The 19,635-nt window shown below is 40.5% G+C and overlaps 1 protein-coding gene across 1 annotated transcript; it reads right to left on the reverse strand.

The window, feature by feature from the left end:
• Nucleotides 1–27: 27 nt before the first annotated feature.
• On the reverse strand, nucleotides 28–16,673 carry PPID (peptidylprolyl isomerase D). Its single transcript, XM_082482305.1, has 10 exons — nucleotides 16,542–16,673; nucleotides 14,571–14,711; nucleotides 14,016–14,122; nucleotides 8,383–8,571; nucleotides 7,480–7,602; nucleotides 5,947–6,053; nucleotides 3,266–3,407; nucleotides 958–1,044; nucleotides 828–870; nucleotides 28–258 (listed from the first exon to the last, which is right to left on the reverse strand). Exons 1-10 carry the CDS (start codon nucleotides 16,624–16,626, stop codon nucleotides 170–172), a joined length of 1,113 nt encoding a protein of 370 aa, XP_082338431.1. The 5' UTR covers nucleotides 16,627–16,673; the 3' UTR covers nucleotides 28–169.
• Between the last annotated feature and the right edge of the window lie 2,962 nt (nucleotides 16,674–19,635).

Below are 19,635 nucleotides of genomic sequence, written 5' to 3' on the forward strand. Positions count from 1 at the left end.
ATTACAGCTTAAAAAAAACCAAACCACTTCACCTTTGAACAGTTTGTCTTTATTATTAGGCTTTTGACTTGTAAACACTGAAAACTGCATTACAGGGCAAATGAAATAAGCAGCTCCATTTATCCTTTTGCATGAGTTAGTGCATAGATTTACAAGTTTAGAAAAAAAATCAAGCAAACATTTTAGCGTAAGCTGCCTTCTCTTTCTCCTTTTGGGCTTTTATCTTCTGCTTGATTCTGAGTGTTTCTGTCTGGATAGCTGCATAAAAAGAAAATCCATGATAGAGTTACAGTAATCTCTTTACATTAGGTCTTCTAATATGTGAAGACCGGGTCCCACTGCTGAAATTTACCATGTTATTTCATTTAATAGAACTGCATTTAATCTTCTGTTAGGTCAGGGACTAGCAGCAAAAAAACCTTGTCCCTTACTTTGTTTCACCTGGTAAGGTAACCAGGCAGAGGAGGGTGTAGCAAGCATAGCATTGGTGCCAACACAGAATTTATGAGTTAAAAATCTTACCCAATTAAACCAGGAAATTAAGAAAGTTAGTAAGACCCCTGTGAGATAGAGAGATGGTTCACGATGCGTGCTGTTGACCTACATAAGCAGGTTTCCCAGTGCAACAGAAGCATTGCTGCTGTATAAAAACAGGTTTTCCACCTTAGCAGGCTCTGCTCAATATATCAGTGTTTAAGCTGTCAGAAGCCAGCATTTTAGGTATCACACTGGCATGTTTTCCTACTAAATAATGCCCTGGTTATTTTGTTACATTCTTAAAAAAAAAAAAAAAGAAAAAAAATTCTAAAGAAACAGCTTTATTTTACCTTTGTCTTCAGGAGCTATTTCATGAGCCTTTTTAAGATCAGCCTTAAATAAAAGGGAAATATAAATTAATGTTCTGATTAACAGTTTAGATGTTAAAAAAAAATATATATTAAATACCATGATCATTACCAATGCCTGATCGAGATCTTTTATTCCCTGCCATCCTTGAGCCCGTCTGTAGAGAGCTTTAGTATTTGCTGGATCTATTTTAAGAGCCTGTAAATTTAATAAAATTGTCACATTAACATTTCATGTACTTCACAGCCTCCCATATCCACAAATGGCACAGTTCACACCAGCAATCTCCCCAGTTGGTTTGAGGGTAAGCTGTCAAAACATTAACTGTGTAAAAAGGAATGGTATATTGTAGCACACTGACTAGCTAGCTAATCAGTTTTAATACCATTGCACCTGAAATGCTCTTTTGTGAAGGAAATGCTCTTTTATGAGGATAAAATGGAACCTTTGTGTGTGTATCTCTATCTCTGTCAAGGTGAAGTTGTTGCTGCAGTTCAAATTATCCTAACCTTAAGTCTCATTGTACAACTCTCTATATTGTATCTCCATCACACACAAAAAAAACCCAACCCAGCCCTCAAATGGCATCATAAAGGAAACACGCAGATTTCCTGTAAAGCTTTTTTGCACTGTAGGCTAGAAAGATACATGCAAGCAATCCATCTCATGCTTCAGGAACCTTGCCAAGTTCCAGTCATTATGCCTTTTTTGAGCAGAATGGTTTCACTAATGTGTATATGCCAGCTCTGATATGACAGTATCAAAAGAGGAAATACAATGGCTGGACAAAGAAATTGTTGGCTAGCCAGGTGTTTTGCTTTCTTGCCTGTGAAGATCACATCTTCTTTTTCTTATTGCAGATAGTTCTATAGTGTGCCTTTTTTTTCATTATTTTAAAAAATATAGTTTCTTAGTGACTGGAGGTAATCTCTTTACATGAATGTGTGACTTTATAGACATTAGACAACACATCCAGATTTTTTCAAATCACTTCAGCATTGGCTCTTCACCTAAGGGAAGTATTACTCTGGACACTCATCCTGAGCTGTCCGCTTTAGAGCCTCTTCTGTGTCACCAATTAGAAAATTAGGCATCAGTATTAAGTACACACAGGTAGCAGTCCTTGTTTTTAGCACAACCACTGTGCTTACAGCTATTTTAAAGCAAGGTTGGTTTGAACAGGTTCAGCTGTTCCTAATTCCTTATTTACACCAAATAACGCCTGTGTTACAGACTGTTAATTTAAAACACCTTTGGCCTTAGGAAATCATAAAAGTGAAAGTCTATAGTTTCTCATTAACAATTACCTTAAACTCTACCAGTTAATCTTAGGAAACTGGTGTTCTGATTAAAGCATTGATACACCATTTAACACTTGTGATGAGGCATAAACTAAATACATTACAGAAGTCTGTTACTGATGTGGAGTTGCCTTTATCTAACAATTTTGTAATTTAAAAAAAAAAAAAAAAAAAGGAAGTTGCTTTTTTTTCCCTCAGTGGCAAGTACTACGATTAATAATTTATACCTGTAACACTTAAATGCTGTTCCAATTTTTACCTTTTTCTAGATGACAGATATCTGAATATACAGCTTTTGTATTTTTTTTTTTCTTTCCTCATCTCCCATTTATCCACTCTGAAGATGGGTTTATGAAAGTTTTCCATGTGGTAATGCCGTCAGCAGGCTAGAGAGCAAGCCAGCTCTCCAAAGGCCCCTCGAACACAGATTAGCTGAGACTCCTGCTTTCAGCAGGAAGCCCTAGGAGATACTGCTCAGGATCCTCTGCTAACAGGTAAGAGCATTATTTACTCCTTCAAAATTTCAGAGTTTTACTGAGTTATTTAAGGTTTCCTCAAATGTACTCAACGCTGTCATTATGTCCATGTCACTTTCTTTTTTTTCTTGAATTCTATTATTTTTCATTATTTCCGTATTTATTGTTTCCTTCCTTCTTTCTTCCTATTCAATGGTTTCATTTCACCCCTAAGCCTATCTGAAAGGACTTTAGCTAGAAAAGTCTCTTCAATTAATAAAATACAAGACCATCAAATGTAAAAGCAACTGAAATGTTAGTCTTCTAGAAAAAAGGATTCCTCTTTCACTGAAGACAGTTTGACTCTTTGTAATACAAAAATTAGCTCTGCTCTAAGGAAACAAAACTGACAATGACACAGTGTGCATTTCTTCTGGCAGTAAGCAACAGCCCTCTTCTGTTTGTTCCTAATTAGTCATCTCAATTTCAAAGTCTTTTAAAAAAGCCACATACTGGAAAGTTAGTAATAACTTCACAATCAGCCTTCTATTTTGTTTACTTTCAAATCATAAGCTTGTCAGAAAACTCTTAAAGCTTTGTTGTTTCAGTCCCCATTTTCTATATAGGCCTATTGTTAATCAAAATACTAAACATTAAATTTACCTCTGAACAACTTTCAATGGCTCCCTGCCAATCTGACAGTTTTAGTTTACAAGCACCGATGTTCAAAACACAGGTCAAAGCAACAGTCTTTAACTTTGGTCTGGCTGCCTCCTCTGCCACTGCTTCAGAAGCTTCTACATACCTGCAGAAAAACAGATTTACAAAGAACTTGTATTAGTGTTGCAACTTCCATTTTGTTCTGCCCTTAGTCCACAGGTATGTGTGAACTGGCCTCTCCAAATTGGTATTTTTAAAGCAGCTTCAATTCCACTGTTACAAATATTTATTAAACTAAATGTGTAAGACCTACCCTGACAAAAAAAGATTAACTCACTGGCAAATGTTTTCCTGTAACTCCTATCACTCTACTGTATTAGCATCATTCTTTTTCTCAAGACTATTCTAGATGACATAAAACCAAAAACATGTTGCTCATCAGTGGCAAGAAGTCAACACCACCACTGCACCTTCCTCTTCTTCAGTTCCCTCAGTAATATCTTAATTAATTTAGGCATTTATGGCTAAAAGCTGAAGCTAACTTCACTTCATAAAGGAGGGGTTTTTATGAGCATTAGTAACTCCACCTTCTTTACACTGTCTTCCTTCATGACTTTTTTCCTGAGCTTCAAAACTGACACTGGTTCAGGACTAAGCCACATCATTTACTGCATCTGTTTCATAGGCAAACTGATAAGCAAGCTGCACCTCGTTCTTCATTTACAATGTGCTAATGCTGCCAGTTTTTCAGTTCAAGTGGCAAAAGTCTGTTGTGGATATAAAAGTCCTAACTCTTTTAATGGCCTACTTGATAGAACTTCTGTGGTTTTTCTTTACAAAATAAAATCATGTGTTTTCATGCATTTTAAGCATGCCATGATCAATGCAGTCTTTGCAGATAACTCAGATCACTGCCTATGTAAGTTCAATTTTTGCATACCCTATCTTTTGAGTGTTGCATGGTTTGTATACGGCTTTGGACCACAAAAATAAGCAATACTTCAAAAGTAAATTAGAATAGTCCCAGTGATTTCTCCACTTGCTGGGCATCATGCAAAAGATAAGAACCAGAAAAGAGAGAAAACAGTAAAAATCTAAGGAGAGTTACAATACAAAACTGTGTTATATTCAAAACAAACAGAACAAACTTCCAATATTTATAAATCATACCACAACATGAAAGACTGCAACCATTCTGGAAACAAAATTAGAGCTTCCAAGTCAAAGAAATCAGTAAGATGAATATCAAGGGGACAGTAGGTAAAAAAAAAAAAAAGTGCCAATTCTTACATATAAAATAAATTTTAAAAACTAGTTAAGCAGCAATAAGACAAGAAACAGAATGGAAGGTCATAATGGTTACTGTTGGTAAAAAGAAAAAAAAACCAAACAATACTGCTGGATGGTTTCCTATGTGAGTTGTACGTAAGACATAGGAGATGATGAGAGCTACTCTATTCCTATCAGTTCTGGCAAAGTGCCAGTTAATGTGCATCATCCTACATAAAGTATTAGATTTTAAGATACAACAACAGGGTGTGTCCACAAAAGTATGACCTTATAAAGAAGAGCTAGAATGATCAGATTTGTTTAGTCTAGAAAGGTTACTATCCTTTCTATCCACAAGGACAAATAAGTACCAAATAGAAACTGTCTGCTCATACTGGAAGAGCCTTCATTAGGTGTGCTGAAGAGTGAACAAGACAACTAATTGTAAGGGAAAGCATAATTATACCTGATATTTACCTAAGAACAGGGGGAGGAAATGGACAGATACAACACAAAATTCCTTAAAGATCCATTCCAGCCTTTTTTCTGTATGATTTCTAAAAGGTTTACATAGAAATCCTATTTAGTTCAGGGATTCTGTTGGTCTATGATGGGCTTTTTGAGGGTAAGAGGAGACACTGCATCTTGGGTTAATACCTGTAATTAAAGGATTCATTTTTATGCTTCAGAAAGACGTAATTTCCTTGAAACCCAGTCAGTTAAAAACCTCAACTCAAGCATTAACTATGCCTGAAATACTTTTCTTTCATTATTGTTACTGCTAGTTAACTAGTGATCATTAAGAACGTAAGGATAAAGGTCAGTATAACTTAAAAGCTTTTAGGAGAAGCTCATATAGATAAAACAAAAAGCATGAAAGCAAGAAAGGAGCAGTATGGAAACAAAAGCAGAAAGACCATGATTTTGAAGGCAAGTCTGAATCATACATGGAGTCACGATGATGGTATGGAGCCTCAAAAAAAAGAAAAAAAGAGAATTAATAAGGGTCACATTTGGGGCACTCTCTTGAACTTACCCATTTCCTAAACCTGCTGTTTTTCAGAAATCAGAGAAAAAGTATTTCCCTCCTTTCCTGTCCATTAACTACCCCATGTATACTATTGTGCTTTTCTTCCCAGTTATGGACCAGATCAGCCAGAGTATTAAAAAAGGAACATTTAGTCTGTTCTAAACAGTACTTCCTGTGTATAGCTCTTAGCCAGCAATGAGTAGAAGACCTACTTGAATGAGTAGCTAAAAATCAACCAAATGCTTTCCGGATTCAGAAGGCTCTTTTTAAAAAAGAAAGAAAAAAGAGCACAGCAACAGGCACGTTTTAAATGCACGCATCATTGCTTGATAGCAGTATTAATTTGGGTTACCAGAACTACCTGATTGAATGAGGATAGCCTTACCGTAAACTTTTACTATACTTTCTAGCTGCCATTGCCCAATTTTGCGATTTGAAGAAAGTATTTCCTATATTCTTTATGTCTTCTGCTATGGCCACAATCTTGTCAACCTAATAAAATAGATGGAAAATATAAAGTATGAATGTACTTAGGAAAGAAGTCTTGAATTACTTAATGTTTAACAGTAGGATCCCATGTCCATTCTCTTTCAAAGATTACTATAAAGTCTCAGAATAAAAATATTCCAATTTTAGACAAATACTAGCTTCAATCCACTCCTGTAGTATTCTCTACTTTATGTAACACAATAGTCTGAAAGATGAAATTCCTAACAAGTTTTCTACAGTATGAAGGGTGAGAAAATACCACAGACAACACAGCAGTTCAACTCCTTCCCCTAAATGCTGCTACCCACACAGAGCTATATATAAAGGTGTTGACCATTATTCATAGCAAAGACGACATGTTAACAATCAAAGTATTCAACCAAGACTGCCTTATTGATGAGAAAATTTTGTCTTCTGCTTCTCAAAACGGTATTAGTCACCTGATCTCTGTACGCTCTCAAACTAGAAGTCGTATCAACACAATTCTTCTCTCAAAACACTTAAAACATCTATGGAAGGAGAAAAAGAACAACTGCCTGTCTTTACCAAATCCATCATTTCTGTTTCCAGAATGGCATACATTTCAAGTGTTAAGTTACTTTTCCAGTGGCAATAAACAGTTTATAGTTACTGATGTCTATACCACAGTTGTTTTAAGTCCCGTCAAATGTATATATTGCCATTTGTAACACTATCAGTTTACACTTCTACCCTACTAGAATTAATGACCTTGAAAAAAAAAAACAACTGATCACAGCTTGAGACCAATGTCACCATGGTTTCTGTCTTTACTATTCTAATTCTGTATTTGGAAACTACACATGCAGCCTCCTTTTCTTTCCCCCTCTCCCAAAACAGTGTTTGGCTTACAGTTTGTCTATGTCATTTCCATGATAAAGTAAAAACCTGCAGAAGAGCTGCTTGCACCAGTCTGCTCCCTAACTCTCAACAACAGGTCTTCCTTCAGTTTGAACAACTTGAAAAGCAAACAACTACTGGGAATTGAGAATGACTAGCTCTGATGTAGTAAAAGTCTTTTTAAAAAGTTCATCTTTGATTATTTCTAGTAAGTGAGACAAAATCTTTTTAAAGGCGGATATTTAAAAAGTTCTAGTAATTGCAATTTGTCACTACAGCACAAACAAAAGTAAAATGAAATGAAGAACAGAAAGAAATTAAGTGTAATAATTGTAAGTAATTGCATTTTTAGTTACTGGGGAAAAAAATCAGCTGCAATTAGCACTGAAAAAAGATATAACAATAACCTCCCACAGCATTCTCTTTCCTAAAGCTGAAGGTCACCATTTCATCAGGACCTTGATCAATTCTTAAGAAAAAAGGCTTAGGGAACATCATCACTGACCCCATGTAACTCAGACTACCTACAAGTCTGGCATTCTGTAAAATACCTTAAAAGAAAAATACTTACATCTTTCAAGTCTATATCTGAATCATCAGGAAAATCTGGATGAGCATCTCCAGATCCATCCTGGGGAACAATGCCCCAGTCATCTCCTTCCTTTAGCTCCCCACATTCTGCAATGACGCACAACTGGAAAAATAAAGTGTAAATAGCAGTATTGCTTATTAAGACAATTTCCTCCAAAAAAGCCACAGCTTCTGAGTGCTCTTTGAAATTCAGTAAAAATGCTTTTTCATCTGTTGTTTGAGTGAGTTGACTTCAGAAACCCATCACATCATTAGCCTATCCTTATCAAAAGGCTTTTATCACAGAAAGCGTTGCCTTCAGAGGAGCAGCATTCCAAGAACACCATATCCACACTCCAAGGAGACGCTGGAAGAGGAACTGGCAGCAAGCTGAGCTGCAGCAAAACACAAGACATGGAAGTTCTACTACATTAGAGAAGATGGTTCTTTCTCAGACTGCCAAGTCTTTTAAAGTTACACAAGTATTAATTTTTCAAACCACCACAAAATGACATGACCTACACACCGATTGCTTTTCCAGAAATACAACAACTTCTGACATAGAATTCATAAGAATTACATATCACTTAGGTAGGGTTGTGAATTCCACCTTTTATTTTCAGCACCCATCCTACACTTCTAGCTGTGCGTTTCTGCCTTCACCTTGCTGAAGGCTTCCACCCTTACAGCTGTGTTGACTAGATTGTTTGTGCAGGGGAAATTTACAGTAAAAGAACAAAAGCCTCTTAATAAGGACAATAAAATAGAAATTAACACTGTTAGTAAAAATAACTGGTTAACATTTAATAGTTCTAAACATTACAGCAAGCATTTGGAAGAAATCAATATACATCACATAATGGAAGAATATAAATAATCCCTAAGTGCTTTGGGTTTTGCTTACCTTAGCAGGATTTTCTCCTTTTACTTCAACGTTTTCTAGTATTTTAACTACACCCATTCCTTTGATCACCTGGCCAAACACTACATGCTTCCCATCCAGGTGAGAAGTAGGCACCGTTGTAATAAAGAACTGAGAGCCGTTAGTACCAGGTCCTGCATTTGCCATGCTCAGTAGCCCTGGTTTATCATGCTGCATTGGGAAAAAAAAAATCACAACCAACATGTAAAAGATCTGTTCTAAAACTGTACATAAGATTCTGTAAGTCTATTAATATATATAGCAAGGACAGCCATAATGACAACTTGGTAAACCAGACAGTTACATAGAGTTGGCAACTAACTAATTCTACCTATCACGACTGAAGATGGCAAATTGCCCAGCTCTGCATCTTTACTTGCCACCTAGCAGTCAGGCAAGCAGAGCCGTGTCTGTGACTTGATGCTGTAACTTCTGTCTGCTTCTTGTACACTCGATCCCCTGCACAGCTGCTGGGTTTAGACAGATCACCTCAGAGATCTGTGAAGTTCCTCACTGGATTATTCAAGACTAGTGGCCTCAAGAAACAAAGCAAAACACCACTTAAACCAACGTTAATGTTACGCTGTCAGGATAGGTAGGTGGTGTTAATTTTACAAGGCCTACTCACGCAAAGAATGTTGTAGAACCATGGGTTTTAGGGGACTGTGGTCTTTATTATTTAAAGGTTGGTGAGGTTTTTTTTTTAACTCTCTCACTTTTCCTAGAGAGACAGTTTTTATTGTGTTGGGATTTTTAACCATCTAATTATTTTAGCTTATGCTACCAGGCCACAAACTAAGAAAAATTTATTAAACAACCCAACATGCGAAGATACTGTTTATCTTGTTTCCCACAAGTACTTTTTCGTTCTTTGAAATGAGAATTACCTTGCTCCATCACATAGATTATTTCATTTTCACTTGTACTGCAAAAATGTACTTTTCATATATGTTGTGAATCTCTTGTTGTTAAACTCACATGACACAGTCGTTAAGATATTATTATCCCCGAGTTTATCTGGTTATTAAGTGCAAGGAACTCTGTTTAATGCAAGTCAGTATGTTATACCAAGACGCTGGCACATGACTGAAGGAGGCAAGCTGTGGTATTCCTAAGAAACTTGATACTGTGGGGAGGAGCAGAGGACAAAAAAAAAAAAAAAAAAAGTTTAACAGCACAGAGGAGACGGAAGCTGAACTGATGTGAAGTAGACCTTGAGCTCGATGGGAGGTTGATTAGTTTCAGACAACAATCTGAGACAGCTGTATTTAAGCATCTGGTTTGTCCCTGTAGTTTCTACCACTTTGAAGAACCTGTTGTTTTGAAAACTGTTTTCCCACAGAGTGTTCGGATTTTCATGGTGGTATGGAGAACTCCTTGCCTGAGGTGTTCATATCATAGAATGGTTTAGGTTCAAAGGGACCTTAAAGATCATCTAGTTCCAACTCCCCTGCCATGGGCAGGGACGCCTTCCACTAGACCAGGTTGCTCAAAGCCCCATCCAACCTGGCCTTATTCATTTCCAGGGATGGGGCATCCACGCCTTCCCTGGGCAACCTGTTCCAATGCCTCATCACCCTCACAGTAGAGAATATCTTCCTAATATCTCATCTAAATCTACCCTCTTCCAGTTTGAAGTGATTAACCCTCATCCTATCACTACATGCCCTTAGAAAAAGTCCCTCTCCAGCCTTCTTGTAGGTGCCCTTCAGATACTGGAAGGCTGCTATAAGGTCTTCCTGGAGCCTTCTCTTCTCTAGGTTGAACAACCCTAACTCTCTCAGCCTGTTTTCATAGGAGAGGTGCTCCAGCCCTCTGGTCGTCTTCATGGCCCTCCTCTGGACCTGCTCCAGCAGGTCCATGTCCTTCTTATGTTGGGGACTCCAGAGCTGGATGCAGTACTCCAGGTGGGGTCTCACCAGAGCAGAGTAGAGCCATGTTGGCTGTCACCAATCACCTCCTCATTTTGCATGTGCCTTAGCATAACTTCTAGAAGGATCTGCTCCGTGACCTTGCTGGGCACAGAGGTGAGACTGACTGGCCTGTAGTTCCCTGGGTCTTCCTTTTTTTCCCTTTTTGAAAATGGGGGTTATGTTTTCCCTTTTCCAGTCATTGGGAACTTCACCAGACTGCCACGACTTTTCATATATAATGGAAAGCGGTTTAACAACTTCATCCACCAGTTCCCTCAGGACACGCAGATGGATTTCATTGGGTCCCATGGACTTGTGTACCTTCAGGTTCCTTAGGTGGTCTCGTACTCGATCTTCACCTACAGTGGGCAGTTCTTCATTTCTCACAGTCCCTGCCTTTGTCTTTGGCAACTTGGGTGGTGTGGTTAGAGCCCTTGCTGGTGAAGACCAAGGCAAAAAAAAGGTACTCATTGAGTACCTCAGCCTTCTCCATATCCTGGGTGACCAGGTCTCCTGCTTCCTTCTGGAGAGGGCCCACATCTTCCTTGTCTTTCTTTTTTCATTGACATACTTACAGAAGTTTTTCTTGTTGCCCTTGATGTCCCTGGCGAGATTTAATTCTACCTGAGCTTTAGCTTGCCTAACCTGATCCCTGGCCGCTCCAACAGTTCCTCTGTATGGCACAATGAGTCTGAATCTTTCAACCAGGATTTGGCTCATGAACTCTGGGAAAACTTGCAGCTGAGAGCTAGGATTGCACCTAGCCAACAGAAAGCTACTGGAATAATCTCAGCTTTGTCTCTTCTAATCTTGAAACTCATCCTGGGAATGACAGTGGAAGATGGTGTTCCACAGCAAGAGAAGGCATCTGATAGCAAGCCTGCAGGAACGAAGCCTCCAAAACAAACACCTGACATTTTGCATCATAGTTGCTGGCAAACAAGTTAATCAGACAGGGTTCCCCCATAGGAGATTTTTGCAAATACCATTTAAGGCTGGTCACGGATTCACTGCCCACAAGGCAGAATAAGACCTGTAAATCTTACCTTTTTTTTTTTTTTCAGTTACAACTAATGCTAGACAGCAATGGTTTGTAAACAAAGAGCCAATTAACAATAAGCTATGGTATTGCCTTACACCTGCACGTTTACCTTTTGTCTACAATGATTTGGAGGACAAGTTGGAAAGTTACAGACAGCAATCTGGTGACCATGATCATCACATGCAAGCCCATTTCATTTGCGACCAAGTCTCAACATTAGTCCCATGATGAGAGCCCCTATTTATAAACAAAATTGCTGTCACTCATGCATTTTCTTGCCATGAGTGTTTTGAAAAACACTGCAGATAGACAGAATGTCTTTCCTGTGATGGTTTCTGCTTGTCATTTAGTAGACTTATAAAGCAAGTAAAAAAAACTAGACAAGATCGGATTCTCTGACAGATTCAAGGCTTGCAAAACTATGCCATGGTAACAACACTGATTGAGGACTGTGTAAATTGAGTGTTCCTCAACAGCAGAGCCACTAGCTGCAGAAGTGACACCAAAGAAAGCCTAGTGGGATTAATTTGACATGGTAAGATGACAAAGTCTTGCAGTTTACTGCAATTTACAGGAAACCATACAAACAACACAAGAACAAACAAGTAGCTCCAGTGTCCTCAAGTGTGAACAAAAGCAATCCATTGTTGTCCGAGCCAGAGGACACTGCAGGACTACTAGATTCGGTGATAGTAAACGCATCTTCACTCCCACTAAAATCCTAACATACTTGGCCAACAGATGATTGGAATCGAGCTCCCAGACTCTGTACAAGTGAGTTCTTCAACTCATCCCTGGCACATTGACAACTTTTGTTATAGCTGAGCAGTCAGAGAATTACAGAAATAGGGATCATCTGCATTCCATTCATCATTACCTCCAGATCTCAGTTGACAGTACAACCAAAAAAGTGACAATGACAGAGCCTCCTTCTTCAGGGAACTAGAGATCCCGTGACGGGGACCAATGCAGAAGAGTAACTTTAAGCAGCAGTGCTATAAGCACTACCATAGCAAGTGTCAGACTACAGAGAACATCTCTCTCAACTGTAATTAACTCCATGATGAATTCTGGAGGTACATTTCCAGCTATTGCTCTGAACTTGGTCATGGACTTTGATGCCTGATTAGTGGAGGATTGCCATATTTTCTTTTCCTAAAATACTCTTTGGAGGCAACCACAATTGCACTCAGGGCTTTGTTTTAACCACAGGACAACGATGTCTGTAAGTTTTTTAGTGAGTGTTGTTGAGGAGTCATTCATATGCTATCACATAACAACAGGATATGAAAATAGTTAATGCCAGTGCTGAAAATTGCTACACTTAAAGCAGCGGGTGTTCTGGCTGTTGTGAGGGGTACTTGTGGAACATATTATTTTTGTTGTTCCCAGGTAGTACTCCCACCCAGGTGCAAGATGTAATTACTGATAGTTCAAGCACAGGGGATTTCTTCCAGCCACGCAGCCCTTTATGTACAGCTGAGAACACAGATGAGCACTCAGAACAATTATTATGGTTGCCACTTTTCTCCAGACTAGCTAAGTCTGGTAGCCAAAAAATGTAAGTCACAGTGTACAGGTAACACTTAAATCTGGAGATCTTCAAATACAGTATAAACTGTAGGATTAAGTTACACAGACCTGCTGTACAGTATGGTGAAAAGCAGTGCGAAAAATGTTTTTTTTAAAATTTTCCTTTGGATTAATTAATACCATGGATTCCCCACTTCTTAAATAAGAAAGGTATTTCTCACATCTAACCTTATGAATGTTATTAATATACCAAAAAAAGCATAAAATCCATTTAATGCTAACATGGTCTATATGCTTCAAAGTGACAAAATTTGCCAAACTTAAAATAGTACCCCTACTTCAATGAAAACTAAAAAATTGTTTCAAATGAATTTCTGACAGTGCAATTAAAAAGAAAATTTAAACTATTATTTTCTTGGTCTTAATGAGGTTGACCTCATTTTGTATGTATTCATACATGCATCTGTTCTGTATTCAACAAAAACTTTAAGGACAAACTAGTTTGGACTCTTTTGCTGTATTCTTTCTACCTGTCCTGGTTTGAGGTAAAACAGGACCAATTTTGTTCAGTAACTTTGCTTCTTAGCTGTACCTCTTTTAACTACTGAAATTAACAGCATATTGTACAGACACCGTTCTCTCTCAGAGTGGCAAGACCTATGTTTATAGCTGATGCCCAGGCATGGTATGCAGAGAGGCTCCTGCTTATACTTATTGCTATAACAGCCAAGGGCAGCTCACTTTGTTACTTGCCCCGTTGGAGGGTCAGAAGCGGAAAAGCGCAGTGGAGTCCCACCTGCAGGGAGGAGCGGACAGGACAGGTGACCCAAACCTGACCAACAGGGTATTCCATCCCATCTGCCTCATGCTCAGTATAAAAGCTGAAGAATCAAAGGGTCAGCTCCCTCTTTCTTCAATGGCCAACATCTGAGAAGGACTCTGTTCTCCTCCCATCCCATCTAGGGTCTGCCGCATCCCCAGTAGCCGATTCAGCCTAAACCACGACACCACCGCTTAAAAATATGTTAACCTTGAACTAAAGAGCATTAATTCTGAACTTGAAGGGGAAAAAAAAAAATCACTGAAACTTCAAAAATTGAATACAATCAGTATTTTCAATAGAGTACCTTATAATGAAAGTTTTCATCTTCAAATTTTTCACCATATATACTTTCTCCACCTGTGCCGTTTTGGTTTGAGAAATCTCCACCCTGGACCATGAATTCCTTAATAACTGTAAAAGAAAATAATTATAAAATACAGCAGCAAGGCAGGAAAGGCATGAAGAAAACCAATTCAGAGATGAAGAGCAATCACTGTCACCAGCACCTGTACCTAAATAAAACCTAAAGCCACCTTTTATTTATCAAGTCTCCCCTAAGTACTCCTTTTCAGTTAAGTGAACATCACTTGATATTTAATCGTCTACCTGAAATCCATTTCATCCTGTTCACAACTCATAGTAAACTAGTTTTACTATTACTAATTTACTAGTAAATTTATAATTTACTATTGTCAATGCATAGTAAAAACATCTAGTCATTAGGAGCATCAAAAAGTCAAAAACTTACTTTCAGTCAAGTTACTTCTTAAACAAGTTCCCAAAATATTATTTAACATTATTTCAAATAATGGAGGACTTCTGTTACCAACAGAAAAAGGGAGGATTTCATAGAACTTACTTCGGTGGAAAGGACATCCTTTATAATGGAGAGGTTTTCCAGTGATAGGCCCTGTTCCTTTTTCTCCTGTACATAACGCACGGAAATTTTCAGCAGTTTTAGGTACAACATCAGCAAATAATTCAAAGACAATGCGTCCAACTGAAATGACAAAGAGAGAATGAGACCTATAGTTAAATCATTTCCTTAGCATGGTGATGTGTTGAGCATTACAGGGCAAAGAAAATTAATGTTTCAGACTTGATTATTTTTATTTAGATTACTATTAAATTTACATTTTGGGGTTGCTCCATGGCAGTCACTGGCAGAGTTACATTAGGTTTTAAGCAAGGTAGTTACCAACAATGAATTCCACTATCAAGAATAACTTAGTGGGAATAAGGACAGATTCTGCCGAAAACTACCAAAAATGCCAAATGCATTTTCTGCCAAAAGAAAGCCTATGGGAAATCACACACACACATATTAAAGCCAAATTATGTATTTCAACATGCATGCTTATTTTATGTCCATTTTAACATACATATATAGCTTGTTCAATCAAAAATAGATACAATTAAAAAAGACTGTTTTGTGGAGACTTTTATTTAATCAAAAAGCTTATGCCAAGTATGTACACCAACCTTACTCCTCATTCTCCTAGGAAGTCCCAATTTTACTAAGACACAGTAACACTTAACGTGCGTATGAGTAATGGCTGTTTCAGTTACAGATGCTACAAGCAATCGTTAAATCAAAAAATGTACGTGTTTTAACTAAAGGAAGTGAAACCTGAGTAGCTAACAGATCCTGTAATAGTCGATAAATGGATTCTGTGTCAAATTCTCATCTTTTCACAAACGGGCTTCTCAGAGAGCTATTTCTCACTCCTAGCACCTGCCATCAGTTGATGCTCCTGTTTTCTCATCAGCCTCACAGTCAATTAGTTAACATAACTCTACCGGAAGCTAAATGTAAATATATTAATTCTAATTAATACAGGAATGAAAACAAATTAGACAACTGAAAGTCAATAAAAGGCAAATCATCTCGCAGACGTTCTTTTATTCTTTTGAGTAGCAGAACGAATAAATAAGAGGCAATATCCCGACTGAAAGGCAACGTCTATGCCATGCAAATTCTGAATATTCCAATATCACCCCAACTTCCATATTGTTGTTTTCTTATTTCCACTTTGACCGTTTGCCCAGATTTCTGCATGACCTCTGGCAGCACAGCACAGGCAATGCCAAGAGAAGGACGGGGACGGCCGGTCTGCTAGAGTTTGTCCCTGTGAGGAGGTGCCCGGTGAGGCCTGCCAGGCCACCACAAGACCCTGCGACATGGCAGAGGGGGTCAACGGCGTGACGGCGGGCGTCGCAGGCTGACCGGCCTGTTGCTGCCATCGAGACCGAGATGGGCGCACCAACAGCACGTCGGCCACCGCCATCGGTACCCCAGGGACCTATATGGTGCCGGTCCATCCTGCTCAGTAGAGCGAGGCCGTATGGGAGCGTGTCACCGGTGTCCCTGATGGGGGGTATGTACCTGCTCCCTTGCATCACCCACGCATACCTCCCCCAGCTGGGAAGGCACGGGGTGCCTATGCAGCCATGTTGCCTTTCTCTCCGTTTTCTCCGGCCTGTTCAGGCCGGCGGGGAAACCTCTGAGGGAGTGCGCAGGGCCCGACGGGGAGGCCCCCTCCCGCCCCACTGGAGGCCCCTTCGCGGCGAGGCCATGTTTCTCCCCCTCCCCACCGCCCGATGTGGGTGCGGGGACAGCGCCCGGCCCGGCGCGGCGCCACCGGCGCCAAAACGGTGCCTCCCCATCGAGAACGTTCCGCCCCGCGGCCCGGCTCGGGAGTGAGCCGCGCCGCTCCCGCCCGCTCCCCGCCGCCCGGCCCGCGCAGGGCTGCCCCGGCCCCTCTCCCGTTCCCCCCGGCCCCACCGCGCGGGTCCTCGCGGCGAGGGCCCCTTCCCGCCCCCTCCCCACCTCGCTCGCCCCCGATGTCCACATCGAAGAAGGCGCGGGGGTTGCAGGGCTTGCTGGGCCGGGCGAGGGGGGACGGGTGCGACATATCGCAGCTGCCCGCTGCCGCGGTGGCTCCGCCTGCTCGGCCGCCCGCGATTCCGGCCGCCGCGGGGGTCGGGACCGGCTCGCCGCTCCTCCCACCGGCGGGGGCGGGCGGGTGGCGGAGCGGGCCGCGTCCGCCGGGACGGGGCGGGAGAGAAGAAATCTGCCGCCGAGTTAATGGCGGGAGCGCGGCGGGCCTGGGCGCCTCCACCGGCGGGGCGCTACGGGGGGGGGGGGTCGGGGGTGCTGGCGGCGTCCCTCGGTGTCCCCGGCGCGGCCCGGCAGCGGCCTGCGGGGTGCCGCAGGGCCCCGCAAATGGTCTGCCCCTGCGGACGGGAATGGAAAAAACCCAAACCGTTTCTTTCTTGAGGGTTTATATACACACACGGAGAAGGCTTGGAAAGGTGGGTAAGCAGAGGGGGGTTTGATTTTGGCCTGGGTTTATAGTTTTATGAGAGAAATGGAGGCTTTGTGAAAAGCTGTGACCACTGAAAAATGGGCAAATTGTCCAAAGTGACTGTCGCCACATAAATGTTTAGAAATAACTCCAGCCTTCTTGAGGTCTGAAAGTAGAATGTGTTTCTTCCCAAAGTATGAATATGATGGTAAATGCTCTGAGGCAGACCATCTCTTTCAGCCACTTGTGTTGACCAAGGGATGTGAAAACCATCAGCAAACTTTGTCAGGGTTCCTCAAGAGGCTGGATTCCCAAGCAGATGAAGGGGCAGCATGGACACATCCCGTGCTCGCCGGCATCGTGAAGGCGAGGTGTGTGTTGAGGCAAAAGCAGAAGGGGCAGAAAACGTGCTGGGCTCTGACTCTTGAGAAGTTAACAATCCCTGTGGGAATGCTGCTGGTCAAAATGAGCCTCTCTGTTCCCTGGACTTGTCTAATCCATCCCAGAAACCACTACATTCATTCTTTGATGCATTGTATCCTCCAAAGGCTTCCTCTTCTAATTCATGTCATCTTTATGTGTTAGGACTTGAGCTTCATCAAGCTGGGTTTTCATCTCTCTCTCTGCATGTTCTCAATATTAGATGCGTCAGAGGGCAGTTGTAATTCCCAGATCGAAGGAAAAGATAAAGTAGCATTGATATGAATAACACTGCAGTCCATATGCTGCATTGGGATCATTCCCACAGCCTCTATGCAGATGTTGGATAGAAAAGGTGATCAGCACCGAGTGCTGTTGCATATTGCATCTGGGAACCCTTAACAGAAGGAAAAGACATCTGCTACCATCTGGGAACGCTCAGTGAGGAATCAGTGCAACCACGCTAAGGCATTTCTCTCTCTGAGCCAGGTCATGCAGCTGTGTCAGGGATTTCACATGCTCCACGATGTCAGAGGCCACCAGAGCTTTGAGTCATCTGTAAGTCACCAGGCATCTGGCCATGGTCACTGGTGGAGATATTTTTATCATTACGCTTAGCATAGGTGAGATGCAGTGCTGTAGGAGAAGTGATCTCAGTGAGGCAGTTGCTAGCCAAGTGAGTACAGTCTAGAAGAGATGTCTTTAGCAGACATCAGAGTAAAGTGTGTTTTGTTGGTGTGTGTCCCCCGCAAGAGCTGTTGGCAGCTTCCTCTCAGGGAGAAGCAGTGATTCATTCTTCCAGGAGCAGACTTACGCAGTCCCTGCAGTGTTTTTCCTGGCCAAGTTGGAATAGTCTAGATTCTAGATTAGTAATTCATATTACAGTAGTTGCTCAGAAGTCCCTGTGTGCCAGGTACTTTAGAGGTACAAAGAAAGAGGCAATCCCTGTGCTAATTTGGAGATGTGAGCTGAACAAGAGAGAAATTAAGCAACTTTGTCAGTGTCAGTAGGAGATTCTGGAAAATATGTGAGCTGAATTAATAGTTCCCAAGCACTGCAGTAGTGTAATTACTATGCATATTAATTTAGTCATTGACAGATTGTAAAAAACAAGCATAGTTGACTTCTGTCAATAATTTACTGAGTGATTTTATGTTCAAATTAATATGTTATACACTAAATTGATAGATAAATGATCTCTTTCAAAGTCAGAATTACTTTAAAACGTTCTCTAAAATCTCTGCTTTCAAGCAGTAAAATTGCCTTTGTGATTCTCTAACACTTTGTGATCTTGTAATTTAAAAATATTTCCTGTCACCAAAATATCTCTTCTATTTAGACACTTTAAATAGTTTATGTAGCAAATAATTGTAAAGCTGTACATTGAAAACAGGCACTGTAACAGAAAGGTCTGTTAAAGGTTTTAATTCAGATATTTATTTTTCTGCACATACAGCTTTGGCTACCCAGTAAAATCAGTTTGAGTATTATCATAAGATAAACATGTTGGGGGCGCTAAAAATTTGAAGCTATTGGCTTCAAGTACAGGTCTCCACCAAGTACCTCATGCTTGCAGGAGTATGACACTTCAGCCTAATTGAACTCAGAGATCAGTCAGAGAAAGTGATGTGGATCTTCTATGTCCAGCCAGGTATAAAATCTTCGTTTTCACCTTCCCTCTCTGACTAAAGAAGCTATTATTGATAAATGCACAGAAATGCATATATCATTCTAAAACCTGTACTCTGATGGGAGACACAATAAGCAAATTTATTTCATAATCATTCTAGCCTGTCAAATAGCATTCATGAAAGAGTAAACTGTAAACTAAAGATTATTTATAATTGTTGCTGACTGTGTAAGGTAGGGAAATATGTACACATTCAGACTAAGATTTTTTGCTTTTTGTTTAATATTGTCGCTCTTTTTTTCACCTCCAAATCTGTATTTGACACTGTGAAGAAAACGGAAGCTTGAACATGTTCATTCCACCAGAAGGTGAGTGCTTTGGCTCAGTGCCGAGCTGCCTTGTCTGAGCATATTAAAAGCCATTTTGGTTTGTATAGGAGTAAGCGTGGGTTTGTGGGGTTTTCACTGGACTGAACTGTAGCTTCCGAATATGGTCCAGTGGAGTATTGATGGGATTCAGCTGACAAGCGACTGAAACACACACCTCACCAGCTTTTCAGAACAGCT

The sequence above is a fragment of the Vanellus vanellus genome, assembly GCF_965231255.1.
Source record: "Vanellus vanellus genome assembly, chromosome: 4".
NCBI classification, from domain to species: Eukaryota; Metazoa; Chordata; class Aves; order Charadriiformes; family Charadriidae; genus Vanellus; species Vanellus vanellus.